We start from the raw sequence: 14944 nt of genomic DNA, 5'->3' as shown, positions 1-14944 counted from the left end.
AAATACCACTTTTCGTAAATTTAATTTCAGTATTTCAACTGTTTTTGTTTTAATTCGAATTAAAACGTATCTGGCAATGCCTCCATTAAGTATAGACAATTTTCTTCAAAGAAATTCATTAACTTTTGACTTTATTCCAAAAAATACTTGGTTCCAAAGTTGCTTGGAGCATTAACGGTCAACCCTATTATAGAATTATGAAAAATAAACATGAAAAATCTATCACAAATACTGAGAACAGCTTCATTTACTCCACGTCAACGTCTTTGGTGACGCGTCCCACCCAGTAGACCGAACCCGTTTGGACGACAGTAGCCATGAACTTGACGTTGCCCTTGTAACCCGCTGGTGGGATCCAATCAAATTTGATGCCGGTCAGTGGGCTGCCCTTTGCGGCATTCAGGTGAGTCAGTGTGTCCTGCTTGCCGGCGCAGTCCAGTGTCTGGGAATGCACGGCATCGACCACCTTGAATTCTCCCACTATCCGGTTCTGACCGTCGCGAGCCTGGATCATGAAGCCGAGGAACTCCTCACCGCCGAGGGTAAGTGTCAGCTTCTGGTCGCTTCGGACGTGCGCTGGGCCGGAGATACTGTATGGAGGCTTCTCCGTCTGCAGCTTGGCCCCATGCTGTGGCGTCAGGTCCCGACAGGCGGCCTTGGGACCACCCTGCGAATAAGCGTGGACACTGATGGCCAGGCAGGCAGTGATCGCAAGGAATCGGAACATTGTCGCTGTACAGGAAGAAAGGAGGAGGAAATTTTGTTAAGAACTGACATTTTTTGTTATTTAAATGCTACTGCTTATCCGTTCTCAATGCACTTAGCTGCATTTAGTTGCTTTTCGTTCATTAATTAATTAACATCTGCACTGAAGTGAGACTTTATGCCGTGAGGCCTTGGCCAGCTTGACTCTGTTTCATGTTTACTTTGTTTTTACATATATCTACATGTGTACATATATTTATGCAATTATAAATGCATCGGAAACCAGCTCCGATTAGCAGCTTGTTCAGTTTACAACGACTCATGTCATACATATGTAGTAGCCTTGACTGCTGACAGTTGCAGCTCCTAATCTAAGATCTGAGAGTGGGTTGGAACATTTATGTAACAGCCTGAGAATGAACTCTGAAGAAGAACTCATAAATACGTTTGGCATTTTGCGTGCTTGGGCTTGGGTAAACGACCAAAATCATTTGACAGTTCAAGCACGCTTTTCCCATAAATCTTTCGTTCGCAAAAAAACGACGGACAAATCTCTGATCTGTACATACTGTGTGCCTAATCAAACAATTATAAACTTGGCCAACTTGCATGCTGATTAAAACACATTTGTCAAAATCAATAAACTGGTTTTTCGCCCAAACACGAAAACTTTAAAAACTTGCTTAAAAACGAGACTTTATAATTCTTTCTGAAGTGTCACTACACCACACTGATAACCAGCGAGTATAGGTGTTTGACAATTGGAGAATCGTGAACAGCAAAGAGAACTCTGCAAAGTACTTCCTCAGACAAACTTCAGGTTCAAGGTGGAAGTGAGATTTGGACTCGATCAGATGTAGCTTTGCCAAAGCTCTTGTCACAGCTCTTGGACTCCAGTTCGAAGAGACCTTGTCAACGCCTTAAGACCCCAGCCAGAAGGCGAAGACAAGCTCCGATTTGTCGTCTTGCAATATGCTAAAGTTCAGCATTGGACTAGTTGGTGTCTACTACGTCTACGTCTGCGCCAAGTCGTGAGTTACTTTGTTTTCTGTTTTTCTTGTTTCTCTATCGGTGTATTTATGGGCCTTTGTCCAACCGGTTGCCAGATTTTATTAGATAAAATCTCATTGGGAATTAAATTGTTTGTGGTTTTGCGTATTTCTGTGAGCTCTGTAATATATTTGTATTATGATTATCAAATGCCTGGCACGGAGTTGCTGAAGCTTGAAGCTTCCCATAGAATTTAAAGGTATGGAGGCTAATTTTTGAACGGCAGACCAAACGTTAAATGTAAATACAGTAATTAAGGAAAAAAAATAATCATTATGCTAAATACTAACTAGAAGGTCTCGATGTTAAATTTATAGCTCAACTGGGCACTAAATGACATGGAAAGGATGCTATCTATCACAGGAATATCTACTGCCAAAAAGAATTTGTAATTTTGTTCCCCTAAGAAGCAGCAACACAGAACTTTCCAGACCTCCACTGATCGCTTAGGATCATCAAAAGTACTATTGTTTAATCCACTTTGGTACTCGTATTACCTACCACTCTTGGACAAAGACTAGCACAAACGATTGAAAAGAAAAACTTGAAATAAGCTGAAAATTCTACAACAGCTTCATATTTATACGAAATTTTGATCTACAACACGAGCTTTGCACAGAAAGCTCAGTCAGTGGTCCGAAATGCAGCTTCGGGCTGAGCGAGTAAAAAGCTCAAACGAAATAAAATTCAGTTGATGGAAAAGCTCTAATGGATCTCTAATGCCTGGGAGCAGTGACTAAGTAAGTAAATATCAGGTTAATTAGCAATTCGATCACAGAGAAACTCAACAACTAGAATTTGCTAATAAATGTCACAACTCGGAGGTAGAAAGCTGCAGCGGAGAAGTATGAATATTCCACTTAGGAAATTTGTTAATGTGTGGCCTGTTCCGCACTTCATTTTTGAACAGATCATGCGCTGGCATAGTTTCCTGTTCTGATTTTACAATTTATGTACTTGATTCACTGGCATTGCCAGTAGTAGACTTTCTAAATTAATTATTGAAAGTAGTTCATAAAGAATATTTTACAGAATGAGTTGGCAGAAACAGTGCACTGGCAATAAGCGTAGTATAAGTATTAGACACCTGTAAAGGATGCATACAAGTGGTGTTTGTAGATCCTAAATTAACCTGATCCCAGTCTACGAACTAAACTATTTCCCTTTTAGTAGGTAATTCGAGTACAAAGCGGATAGCCAGATATAACCAAGAGGTGCTCCTTAGCGATCACTGGAAGGCTGTACAGTTTTGTTGACGAATACAAATAAAACCTGGCTGACATGGGTGTTGTCATAATTGCATCCACATATAGATTATGTGAAAAACTATTCTCTCAAAAATAATATATTAGAGGAAATAATCGGATAGCAGTCCTTGACATTTTTGAAATGTACCAGTATGGGATTCTTTCGTCAATCTAGTAGTCCATTTGCTAGTTTATCAATCTTTGTCGACTGCAAGTTATTATTTGTCCAAGAAAAAAATGGGTGCAGAACAATCGGCTTTATCGGCTTCCACTCAAACTGGACAGCCCGAAGCAGCCTTGGAACTGGTAAATTCCAAATTGTTTTTCCGTAATTATTTCGAAAAAATGCCCAAGCCCAAGACGGGTCCTGTGACCCAGGCTCTACTGCGTTTGGTGGAAATTATGCCCAAAGGTGGTGAATCTTTTGTGCGTAAGTAACTCTCCCAATATAAAAGGATGAGTTTAGATTAAGACCTAACCAAGCAGCAGATGAAGCTGCAACAGAAGTGAATATAAGTCCAGTCAAGAAGGGGAAGCCGGATGGCAGCGAGAGCGACTTCGCTTTTGGTTCCATCTCAGCCATTGAGTTCTATGATGATCGCCTTGAATTGGAGCCTCTGCAGTTATTCGAATTCGAATCCATGGATGATTATGATTTGGTGGTCGAGCCAGTTGATCCTTGCTTACTGCAAGATGTTCTGCCGATGTTCGACTTTGACGTGGAGGACTTTTAAAATAAAATATGAATTTATTTACAAAACTAATTGCAATTTGTTGAAACTTTCTACTTAAAGTTAACCTTCTTTAGCCTCAGCGATTTGATGGGTCGGACGATGCTTCTTCTCTCGTCGCGATGCTTCTTCAGCTCCGCCTCACGCTTCTTGGCATGGTACTGTGTCTTCTTTTGCTTGTTCACCTCGAAGGTCATTTGCCGATTGCCGAGGGAGCGTCCCACATTGGTCACCTGACCCTCCAGCTGGGACATGACGCGCACTCGATCCTGCAGGCTTGCCTGCTTTATGCGTTGCTGCATAAAGCTGTTGCCTTGGTGCTGATCCAGCGGTGTCATGGTAAAGCGTTTTCCAATACCATTTGTGGGTGGATTATTGTAATTGCCATTTTTCAAGTGCCTTTCTGGTTCATCAGCGGCTTCCCTCTGCCGCTGATCGCCATTCTCCTCTGTTTCCATCGCGTCCTCTTCCTCGTCCTCATCCTCGCGTTGTCGCTTGACCTGTTTGTAGGCCTGTTTCATTTCTTTGACATATTCCCGTCTGTCGTCGTCATCCGAAGAGGCCTCGTCACCACTCTCTTCTTCCTTTTCGCCGTCGCTCTTTTCAAAACCGAACAGATCCTCATCATTGTCGCTGTCGTCACGAGGCTGTGCCTCCTCGGCATGCAGCTCGGCCACTCTAGCCACCTCTACACGCTGCTTCAACTCCTTGGCCTTGGACTTGTCCAAGCGGTTGAGAACAGGAGCCAGAAGACGATACTCCTCGGCCTCCTTGTTGACCGCAAAGTCGGAATTCTCAAACATGGCCTTGAAACGTGAGTCCTCCAGCAGATTGGGGACATTGCGCTGCTTGGCACTGTTTGAGGGATTGGCCTGCTCGTCCATAATCTTGAGAGCCAACTCCTTGTTGACTTTTGGTAGTTTTGAATCGATTTGCAGGCGCGACTTTCTCTCACTTTCGATCTCCTGCCGGATCTTATCCTTGCGGAACCGGTCAAAGGCGAAGGGCTCAACGACAGCCTTAGCCTTATTATACAAACGAGCGTCCATGAAGTAGCTAAAAAAGAAAGAAAATGAATTCCCAAACTGGTCAAACATTTAGCTTTGGTTTTCCCTTACCCATGCATGTAGCCCTTGAGCAGATTGGTGCCAACAAGATGTTCCATGCCCAATTCTGCCAGCTCCTTGGCTGTAACAAACTGATAGTCATCGTAGACATTCTCCAGAACCTCCGATTCGATCTCCTCGGTGAGATTGTCCAGGAACGAGCACCAGCGTGGAGCCGGTCCCATTGCGGGTACGTAGTAGGTCAACATTTTCACATCTTCCTGGGCCAGGAAGAACATGCCCGTGTCCGGTATGGTACAGAAATCGTTAAACGAGCTGGTTGACTCAACGTAAGCGATCTGCTTGCCCGTCTGCTCATCCCACAGCTTCAGCGTCGCCTCGTCCATGCTGTAAACAGCATTCTGAGTAGGGTTAAAGGCTAGCCGCTTGATGGGCAGTCGATTGAGGTGATTCTTAACTAGCAGCGGCTGCTTGGCGCGTATATCGTAGATAAGAACATGGCCAGATGCCGTGCCCACCGCCATATGTAAGCCATTGCGGTACTTTAGAGCTGTGACTGAGGGAAACTCCTTGACGCCAGGCAATTTCATGGCCACATCCAAGGTGGAGCATCGTTGCTTTGTTCGCGGATCCCACGCCTCAACCGTGCCCTCTTTGGTGCCAGCAACAAGCAGATGATGCTCGGGATTCACATCGCAGGCATTCAGACAGCTGGCGTCTGTCTCAAAGGGCTGTAGGAACTGACCGCGCTCAAGATTCAGTCGATAAATGTCCTGGAAACTAAGCGATCAGTATGGAAAATATACCGACTCTGGATAGAGCTCACCTTGCCCACTCCCACTATGTACATATCACAGCTGGGCTTGTGATACTTCATGTCGCGCCCAAAGCGGGGAATCCTGAGCCTGTAGTGCCGTCCGTGGGCCGCGTGAATCTCTACATAGCGATCGCATTGCAGGAACACCATTTTACAATAGTCGTCGCTAATGACCTCGAACGTGGTCACCTCCGAGTCAAAGCAGCGCTCAAATTTGATGGAGAGATTGGAGACTTCAAAGCATTTGACACGCGGCTTGTACGTTCCTGTGGCTAGGATGTACTGCTGGTCGGGACTCATGCGAATGCTGGTGCACACGCCTGGCATGTCAAAGTCTTGGATGAGCTCAATATGCCTCCGCGAGTCCACCTTCTTCATCAACTTTGACTTCTTGCGCCGGTCCGTCAGCCACTGAAAGAGAACATTTTTATTTGGATGCCTAAATTCGTGGATAATCTTTCACTTACATCCGGCACCGACTTGCCGGCGCTCAAGTTGTATATTTTCACATCGTTAACTTCGTTGACGAACATGTTTTCGGCAATATGTTAAACAATATTGCAACATAAACAAACGAAGAAGTCCGCAACACGTGCGCCCCGCTAGAGCTGCAAAAAACAATCGATAGTCCAATCGATGGTTGGATTATTTCAACCAGAGCTGCGTACTTTTCTACATTCTGTTAAAATCGGCCACGGCCTACGGTATTCATACCCCAGCCAGCTGCTGCAAGAGTATATATGCGAGTAAGACACAAGAATAAATGCAAATGTCTTCTTTTATTTTAGCGCTCGAAGTCGGTTTTGTCTTGACTTCACAAAAATTTAGCAACCATTATAGAAAATTAATTTATCTATTAGATAAAATGATCTGTTCAATTCCAGAAGTCCTAGCTAGCTAGTAATATTAAACAGAAGCTCAAAATCGAGGAAATTAAATGATGTGCCAATGTAATATACCGTACGGTAAAAGTTTCCGATAGTGGTGCAGTTTGGCGATTGTAGTAATATCGACTAATACATATTTTAGGCGCCACAAATAATACATTAAATTTAAAAAGAACCCAGGACTTAATTGTTTATTGTTATAAAATCAGTGTATGTACCGAAATTTACCGAAACTTGCCACCGCCTTATCTGAAAATATGTGTTAAACATAGCTGATGGAAATTATCTGATCGAGATATGTATCTTTCTGGCCCTGATTGGGATAACGACTTTCCCAGACTTCCACACTCAATGAAGATGTGTTAAATCGATCTCCGGTAACGTATTTTCACCGCTATAAATATTGAAGGCTTGTTGGTAGCAACCACAGTTGAAAATCAAAATTCCTTCTAACCAGTGCTCAGCCAGGAATAAAATAAATAAATTTTGAACAATGACAAAAGTAGTGTGCAGAGGAATGGGTGTAAAAAATAACTTGTTAAACCAAACCTTGTTCCATTTTTATTTCAGCTACTTGCAGTTCTTTCCGTTCTGGCTGTGCTAGCAACATTCATTTTAGCCGGACCCGTGGAGGTGAGTGACAAAGGTGATATCATACCATGCTGACCAATCGACTTATTATGGTTTCCAGAGGAAACCTCCCATGCCCGCAAGTGATCTCTCCACTGCCGATTCCGTGGGCTATGGCTACTATGCGGTTCCATTTCCAGGGTACTACAATGGATACGGCGGATATGGAGGGGGATACAAGTACGGAGGATACCACGGATATCGCAGCTATGGAAGAACTTACTACAGTCCCCAAATGTATCCCGTCTGGGGCTAAGACAGATAAGACAGATACGATCGATCATGAATGGTCATAGTGAGCTAAGAAATTGTCAAAAAAAATTCCCCAAAAAACGTTTGCAAATTTTCGCCTAATGCCATGCCATGAGTGTTTGACCCCAGAAACAATTAACACCGCACCGGCATTATTGCAATAAAAGCAAAAACTCTTACATATGCTTTATTATTTTCACTACACTTCGCTCGCCATAACCGGATTACGAGACTGTTTGAGTGCTTCCGAAGAAACATAAACAGACAGCCAAGCTCTCCAAGCGTAATTAAACATTTTCGACCCGCGACCTGAACCTGAACCTCTTTTCTTATCCAATGATTTTACGACACGCTCATGCCCAACCCAAACATTTTTTAGCGACTGGAAGATGTAACACATTTTCGTGAATTTCACTGCTGCTGCTGACTTTATTGTGAACTATGGATACATATAAATACACTGATCAGAACTTCCTGACTAAAAATGGCGACGCGATCCCGTGTGGCGCTTATGGGGGTGGTTGCCGTCATGCGACAGCTTGCGGGACTTCGATCGTTTATTGCTCTGGGCCTGCAGGTGTTGATGCTTCTTGTGGCCCTGCGCCAATCTTGCTGCCTTGCTCTGTCCGTGCTTCTTGTGTGCCGCGGATTTTGTGTGCTGCTTAGGGCCGAGTGCAGGAACCGCAAGCTTGCCATGCTGGATGTGCTCGTCACCGTGAGAATGGTGTTTGTTTGTCTTCAAATGCTGACCAGGTCGTGCATGGTGGGACAGCTGACGATGGCGTTCGTTTTCCTCTACCGGATGCATTGCCAGGGCCACGGCCACCAAAAGCGTCACCAATATGATAATCTGCAACAACGATCGGACACAATCAAAGTAATTTGAATAAACCAAATCGAAAAAAAAAGGATTGAAAGTCCAGCAATCGCCTCTCCATGTCGATAAGATAAGGTACCGCCCCATCTCTTTCCGTTTTCCCCGGTCACATCAAATATTTACCTCCTTGAACATCGCTATATAATTATCTATTTATTTTGTTCTGGAAGCTCTCGGTACGCGTAGTGTAAAGTGAACTATTTGGCGTTCGAGTCTCGACTGTTTTTCGGTAACTCTTTCGCTCCAGGTTATATCGTTATCTGTTATATACCCGGGAATGCCCGACTCTCTGCTCAAGCCACATACATATGTATGTGTGTTCATAATATTGTTGAACTCGTCAGAGTTTTATCGCCCATACACTCAAAATAATTGTATATGCACATATTTGTATACAGCTGTGTTCATAGAAATAGTAGCCACTTGAGAACATTTCTGAGAGACTGATTTATCAGTTAGACATAAATTTCATATTCATGGCTGAAGCCGGTTGGCCAGCAATCCCAACATATGTACATATGCACATTCCGTACGCCTTATTCAGTACAGATACTGAACTTGTAGGCATTGGCTCGGCTGGTAAAAGGGAACGCAGAAAAGTAACTACCGCTAAAAAAAATTGATTAATATATCCGATAAAATTACATAATAAAAAACCAATGCTTATATTTACATTTATTCTACACATACTCTTGCAGCATCTGCTTAGGGTACGCAACAGAGATACCCATTTAATATTAATACAATTGGGAAATATACAAAGGAAATAAATATATGAAAAACCATGTTTTATAAGATAAAGATATTTTAAATACACATTTAACATTAAAAGTAGCTTGGAAATCCGAATTTCAACATTTATGAATGGTTATAGGGTATACAGAATTTCACGAACGTGCAATTGTTTGGAATGTAAATGTCTGAGGTATATTTACGGTATATTTTTAAAATAAGTAGGTGTATATCGGTATATTTTTGAGGGTCAGACGATTAATCTTACGACAACTTCGCGGTCACACTGGGCATGCAAAAAAAAACAAGAAACCCAAAAGAAAAGTGTCCACAGATTTGCATTAATTTTAACAATAATTAAATCAATAAACTTTTTGGTGGCCTTGCCCTAGTCCATCACATCAGTGCATGCAATAGCGCAGTGCTGTGCTGCCGTTTGTACTCGAAGATATCTGGTGGAAAAAACTGCTTGCCTGAAAACAACAATACACACACACAGCCGCACTGGTACACAGACACACCACACGCACCCCCGCAGCACTTCGTATCCGCCCTACATTCAATCCGCTCCCTAAGGTGTACTAAAACGGTGAGTAATAGTGCGGTATGCTCGCCTCTAAGCCAATTATAAGCGCTGTACTTGTGATTAAATTATTTAAAATGGAAACCTAACTTGGCGAAGTGTGATGGGTGGTGGGTTGGTTGTTTTCCATCAGACTTTCCCCCAGTACTAAAAGTGTATTAGCTCTCTCCCTCTATCTCTATTCCGCTCTTATTATTTCTGTATTTTGCTGAGTACTCATTTCCCCGCGCTACCCGTGTCGCCCGTAATGGTATACACCCCCCGAATGCCGTTTTTGCCGTTGTTTTGGGTGCGCCTTCGTGCTTCTCGTGTTCATAACGATGCACAGGCACCGATCCATCTACGCATTTTAGACTTCCCTTCACGAACGTTTCCGCCCCCGACCGACATCAGCCACCCAGCGCTCCATTGGCTGGCTGGCCTTTTGTGTGTTGACTGATAAGACACGAGACCAGCGACCCGGACAAATCTAAATTGCATGTCGCGGGGTGCCAGGGAGTCTATGAAATTGATTATTACTGTACCGTTTCACAAGCAATTAAACAGTCATCGAGAGCCGATGTTCTAATATAAGAATAAGAAGTTTTGCGTTGCATGTAGAAATACTCAGATAAACAGCAACATGCGCAAGTTTTGCTGTGCTGTGGTTTGCAATATACTCGGATAGGGAATGAATGAATGAATGCCTTCGCATATCGAACAGATAATGCAATAATATTTCCAGTAACTCACTTCACACGCTGGCCGCGCGACCTTGAGACGAGTCTCGATTCATTTCAGTCAATGGTGTATGCTCCATTCACTTGCGCCCCTTGGAAGTACAGACCCTGCGGGTTGATGCTCACACTTCAGCAACTTCACGTCAAGTGTCATGCGTGCTGCCCCCTGGAGGGTTTTGCCCGTCGCAATATCAGTTGGGCTCGACTCAGTGAGCAAAGAAACCTGGTCGGCTGTTCAAACACAGGCATGCCTAGAAAAATATCGGGGGCAGCTCACAAAAAAAAGAAAAGGGGGAGCAAAATATTGTGAAGTTGGAGCCACCTCGCCGCTGCAGAACAAATTGATGTAGCGCGGCAATATCTTGATAAGCACTCTGTGGTGGTTCTCGGTCAAATAGCTGCATAAATATAGCGCAAAACTCTTCGTTGGCTGTTTGCTTGGTTTGGAGGGTCAGCACAATGAATGTCAAGATGAGCAAAGTGCGAGGCATTGCAAACAAACTGCACGAGCGCATCGACTGTCTCATTGAAAAATGTGTGGATGCCGCCAAAGAAGAAGCAGATTTCTGGACGTGACTAATTTTCTGTGTCCTCTTGCAGGTCCCAATATGACGGCCGCCCCGTACAACTATAATTACATCTTCAAATACATCATCATCGGGGACATGGGCGTGGGCAAGTCCTGCCTGCTGCATCAGTTTACCGAAAAGAAATGTGAGTAGAACTTCATTGATATATCGAGCCATCCATTAAACTGTTCGTTTATCCCCCAGTCATGGCCAATTGCCCGCACACCATTGGCGTGGAGTTTGGCACGCGCATCATCGAGGTGGATGACAAAAAAATCAAGCTACAGATCTGGGACACAGCGGGCCAGGAGCGGTTCCGCGCAGTCACACGCTCTTACTACAGAGGAGCTGCCGGTGCTCTCATGGTTTATGACATAACGAGACGGTAAGCAGACGTCAAGGAAGATCCCGACCCAAACTTAACCATTTTTAAATTGTTTTAGCTCGACGTATAATCACTTGAGCAGCTGGCTCACCGACACGCGAAATCTCACAAATCCAAGCACAGTGATCTTTCTGATTGGTAACAAGTCCGACCTGGAGAGCACTCGTGAAGTGACATACGAGGAGGCCAAGGAGTTTGCCGATGAGAATGGCCTCATGTTTCTCGAAGCGAGTGCAATGACGTAAGTATAAAGAGGCAGCAAAAGAAGTGAATTTTCGATATAAAACTCTCTTCGAACAGTGGACAAAATGTGGAGGAAGCGTTTCTCGAAACCGCACGCAAGATCTATCAGAACATTCAGGAGGGACGGCTCGATCTGAATGCGTCCGAGTCAGGGGTGCAGCATCGTCCCTCGCAGCCGTCACGAACCTCCCTGAGTAGCGAGGCCGCAAATGCCAAGGATCAGTGCTCGTGCTAAATGGATAATCCTTAACTTTACACACTCCTAGCTATACAAATCTATCTTAATTTTTAGCCCAACTCGTAATCATAATGATTTTCGATCTATCGAAACGCAAGCAAGAAACCAATGTATCCAGTTGATTCGATTCGATTATGCCTGGACGTGTGAACAAAACAACTAAACCAAAATATAAAAGCCCTCCCTCTCCCCCGTAAATAAGAACACATTTAACATTTGTATTATCGAGTAAGCATAATTATTAGAAAATTGATACAATTGTTGGTTAGCGCGAGTATTTCTCACGGATCGTTAGAGGAACCAAAGTTTTGACTATGAAATTTCGAAAGGTTTATCGCTCTATGCATACCATACACCGAAGTGTTTGGTGCACACCTTTGGTACATTTCGTTCTATAAACCTTGTGTTTTGTTGGCTCTATCTCTGTATATATTATATATGAATTTTGTATCTCCTTTTTAAACACTTTTTTGTTGAGTATTTGTTGTAGACGCGTGCAAAGTAATAAGTAAACGAACAATGTTATATGAATATTAACGACGTATTAATGGCATAATGCAATAGGAAATAAAGAATTGGTATTTATAAAGCCCCCCATAAAAGTGCGATTACATCTTTAATTCGAATGTTGAATGGAAGTGAAACGCAGAGCATGAATGAGAGCAGAATCCTCAAATCAACTAATCATACCACAATTAGGCGCCCTTCTATAAATTGTGTGAGTTGCAGTGGCTGAGTTCGTGCATTTGTATAATTGCCTTGTTTGCATTTTGCATTTGCATGATGCATTTGAGTATTTATTAGAAAATGAAGCCCGTAATAAGTTGAGTAATATAACTTTGTGCAGGGCTTTTGCGCTTATTAAGAGACAAACAAAAACTAGGTTGTTGGTCTGAAGTGAAGTTTTGCAAGATTTTCTCGAACCGGGTTGTCGTTTGTTGGAAATTGCCTTGGAGGCTTTAAAAGCTCCAAACCAAGAAGTTGACAGTTTTCATTATTACTTAATATCTTAAACTGACAGAGCAACACAATTGTACAATATTCTTGAATCTTTTCTGACATTGTTTGCGACTAATCTCACCACTAGGTTTCTTTTTTGATCCATAATTGTATTTCTTATTTATGAAAATTGTTAATACGAGTATTACATCAGTTGAAACACGAGTCGACTTGAATTTCAGGCTTGGAAGCTTGTAGTACTTGTATCACTATTGACACAATACAAACCACAAAATATGTGCGTATGTATCGTGGATGGAACCACCAATTGTCATATTATCGCTTGAAAAATTACCCCTTAATTGATTGAAAGACCAAAACAAATATGTATGAAATTTTGGTGTTTTGTTTACTGTTTTGTAGCACCTTGTAGCATTTAAGCTTCATATGCCCATGGAAACCATATAATTAGCTACCCTGGTAAAAGCCTTAAATGAATATTTTATATTAAGAACGCTCATTATTCGGCGCAGGCCTATACTTGACGCATGTAAAATTCTCTTTCAAATTTGCTGTGCATCTGGAAATTTAATCAGATATAAAAGTGACACCGGGCAACTCTTTGCAGTGACAAGGCAATGGCAAGGCAAGACGTCATGTTTAACTTACAACAAAACACAGAGATCAACTTTCGTTTACCTGTTCAATGTGTCTGGCTGAAGCTGAATGGGTCTTGGCCATTTTGGCCCTCATCAAGGAAGAATAACAGCTCAACGAGTTATTTCATTTACACGGCCTGGGCTTGGTACGTCATAGCATCCGTTGGCATAACGATCTTCTTTCAAACCGCATATTTGGTAACCCATCTTTCGGATATTATTATGACCACGGAAAATTGTTGCACCACATTCATGGGCGCCCTAAACTTTGTGAGACTGCTGCACTTACGTCTCAACCAGCGAAAATTTCGGAAATTAATTGAACAATTTGCACGCGATATCTGGATACCAGAAAACACCCACACGAGTATTAACGCCGAGTGCCATAGGCGTATGTTCACCTTTAGCATCATGACAGGTCTGCTTTCTTGTCTAATTTGCATGTACTGCGTCCTCCCGTTGGTGGAACTCTTCTTTCGCACAGGAGTGGATGCAGTTGAGAAGCCTTTTCCCTATAAAATGCTGTTCCCTTTCGTTCCATACAGCAGTTGGATGCGCTATGTGCTCATCTACATGTTCACTTCATATGCCGGAATCTGTGTGGTGACAACATTGTTTGCCGAAGATTCTCTTTTTGGTTTTTTCATAACTTACACCTGCGGACAGTTTCGTTTGCTGCATGAACGGGTCGACAATGTGTGGACTGCGGCTCAAGAAAGATCTGAAATCAACGCCAACGAGCAACATTTGCAGCTGCAGCGACTGCACAAAATTGTTCAACAGCACAACAAAATTATCAGATTCGCCAAGTCTATGGAAGACTTTTTTAATCCCATACTCCTAGTGAATTTAATGATTTCATCGCTTTTAATTTGCATGGTTGGCTTTCAAATAATCACTGGGAAAAACATGTTCATTGGCGATTATGTTAAATTTATTGTTTACATTTCCTCCGCGATTTCCCAGTTATATGTTCTTTGTGAAAATGGAGATGCTTTGATTATGCACTCCACAACTACGGCATGGCACCTGTATGGCTGTAAATGGGAGGATCCAAGCATCAGCAGTTTGCATTCATACACCGCCATGAGCCAGCAGTTCCGTAGGGACTTACAATTTATGATACTCTGCAGTCAAAGACCAGTCAGAATAACGGCCTTTAAATTTTCCACTCTATCGCTGCAAAGTTTTACGGCTATTCTAAGTACATCAATGAGCTATTTCACTTTATTGCGATCGCTCTACTACGAAGACCAATTGTAACTAACTCTTTATAATTAATCAGCTTTAAATAATAAAGTTATCAAGTTGGGCCTTATGTGCCAACAGCATTAATGATCTACTTATTCGGTCAATTAAAAAATCTCAATCTTAAAAAATTCCAGCTCCGGAAAATATCATTGTGGAACTGCCGGTGACGGAGGTACACAAAAGCGGGTCCCACAAACAAGGTGTCGTAAGGATTGGGGTCTGACAACAGCTAAATTATTGAAACGAGAACGTTTTCTACTGTCAGGATTGACAACCATTCTTCACCCAGGATATTCAGGCATAGGGCGACATAGGTCATCAGGTGAAATGTTGCAGTGGTAAATTTAGGAGGGGAAAAAGGGT

General features: G+C 42.7%; 7 protein-coding genes across 9 annotated transcripts; 4 read left to right on the top strand and 3 right to left on the bottom strand.

Annotated features, from left to right (window-relative positions):
• Window positions 1-114: 114 nt before the first annotated feature.
• LOC117584520 (defense protein l(2)34Fc) lies at window positions 115-2342 on the bottom strand. 2 transcript variants are annotated; one of them, XM_034273465.1, is made up of 2 exons: window positions 2257-2342; window positions 115-732 (listed from the first exon to the last, which is right to left on the bottom strand). In XM_034273465.1, exon 2 carries the CDS (start codon window positions 725-727, stop codon window positions 248-250), a length of 480 nt encoding a protein of 159 aa, XP_034129356.1. In that variant the 5' UTR covers window positions 728-732; window positions 2257-2342; the 3' UTR covers window positions 115-247. The 2 variants fall into 2 exon arrangements, with proteins under 2 accessions (XP_034129356.1, XP_034129357.1); XM_034273466.1 differs by having other exon boundaries at window positions 2253-2313.
• Window positions 2343-3185: 843 nt separating this feature from the next.
• LOC117584617 lies at window positions 3186-3766 on the top strand. Its single transcript, XM_034273634.1, has 2 exons — window positions 3186-3432; window positions 3489-3766. The coding sequence occupies exons 1-2, from the start codon at window positions 3240-3242 to the stop codon at window positions 3734-3736; spliced, it is 441 nt and encodes a 146-aa protein (XP_034129525.1). The 5' UTR covers window positions 3186-3239; the 3' UTR covers window positions 3737-3766.
• Window positions 3731-6240, bottom strand: LOC117584613 (nucleolar protein 10). Its single transcript, XM_034273628.1, has 4 exons — window positions 6085-6240; window positions 5627-6028; window positions 4852-5573; window positions 3731-4789 (listed from the first exon to the last, which is right to left on the bottom strand). The coding sequence occupies exons 1-4, from the start codon at window positions 6148-6150 to the stop codon at window positions 3787-3789; spliced, it is 2193 nt and encodes a 730-aa protein (XP_034129519.1). The 5' UTR covers window positions 6151-6240; the 3' UTR covers window positions 3731-3786.
• Window positions 6241-6946: 706 nt separating this feature from the next.
• LOC117584619 lies at window positions 6947-7569 on the top strand. Its single transcript, XM_034273636.1, has 3 exons — window positions 6947-7006; window positions 7075-7137; window positions 7196-7569. Exons 1-3 carry the CDS (start codon window positions 6998-7000, stop codon window positions 7388-7390), a joined length of 267 nt encoding a protein of 88 aa, XP_034129527.1. The 5' UTR covers window positions 6947-6997; the 3' UTR covers window positions 7391-7569.
• A 216-nt stretch (window positions 7570-7785) lies between these two features.
• Window positions 7786-8495, bottom strand: LOC117584618. The gene is made up of 2 exons (XM_034273635.1): window positions 8387-8495; window positions 7786-8236 (listed from the first exon to the last, which is right to left on the bottom strand). The coding sequence occupies exons 1-2, from the start codon at window positions 8396-8398 to the stop codon at window positions 7865-7867; spliced, it is 384 nt and encodes a 127-aa protein (XP_034129526.1). The 5' UTR covers window positions 8399-8495; the 3' UTR covers window positions 7786-7864.
• Window positions 8496-9327: 832 nt separating this feature from the next.
• Window positions 9328-12329, top strand: LOC117584616 (ras-related protein Rab-14). Of its 2 annotated transcripts, none has more exons than XM_034273633.1 (5): window positions 9328-9584; window positions 10898-11011; window positions 11071-11251; window positions 11310-11492; window positions 11552-12329. In XM_034273633.1, the coding sequence occupies exons 2-5, from the start codon at window positions 10906-10908 to the stop codon at window positions 11727-11729; spliced, it is 648 nt and encodes a 215-aa protein (XP_034129524.1). In that variant the 5' UTR covers window positions 9328-9584; window positions 10898-10905; the 3' UTR covers window positions 11730-12329. The 2 variants fall into 2 exon arrangements, with proteins under 2 accessions (XP_034129524.1, XP_034129523.1); XM_034273632.1 differs by lacking the exon at window positions 9328-9584 and adding an exon at window positions 10550-10832.
• A 998-nt stretch (window positions 12330-13327) lies between these two features.
• Window positions 13328-14593, top strand: LOC117584615 (odorant receptor 13a). The gene has a single exon (XM_034273631.1). It carries the CDS (start codon window positions 13328-13330, stop codon window positions 14591-14593), a length of 1266 nt encoding a protein of 421 aa, XP_034129522.1.
• The last annotated feature ends 351 nt before the right edge of the window (window positions 14594-14944 follow it).

The sequence above is a fragment of the Drosophila guanche genome, unplaced genomic scaffold, assembly GCF_900245975.1.
Source record: "Drosophila guanche unplaced genomic scaffold, DGUA_6, whole genome shotgun sequence".
Classification (NCBI taxonomy): domain Eukaryota; kingdom Metazoa; phylum Arthropoda; class Insecta; order Diptera; family Drosophilidae; genus Drosophila; species Drosophila guanche.
Note: the sequence above shows the minus strand (reverse complement) of the source record. Positions and strands in the feature narration are given on the sequence as shown.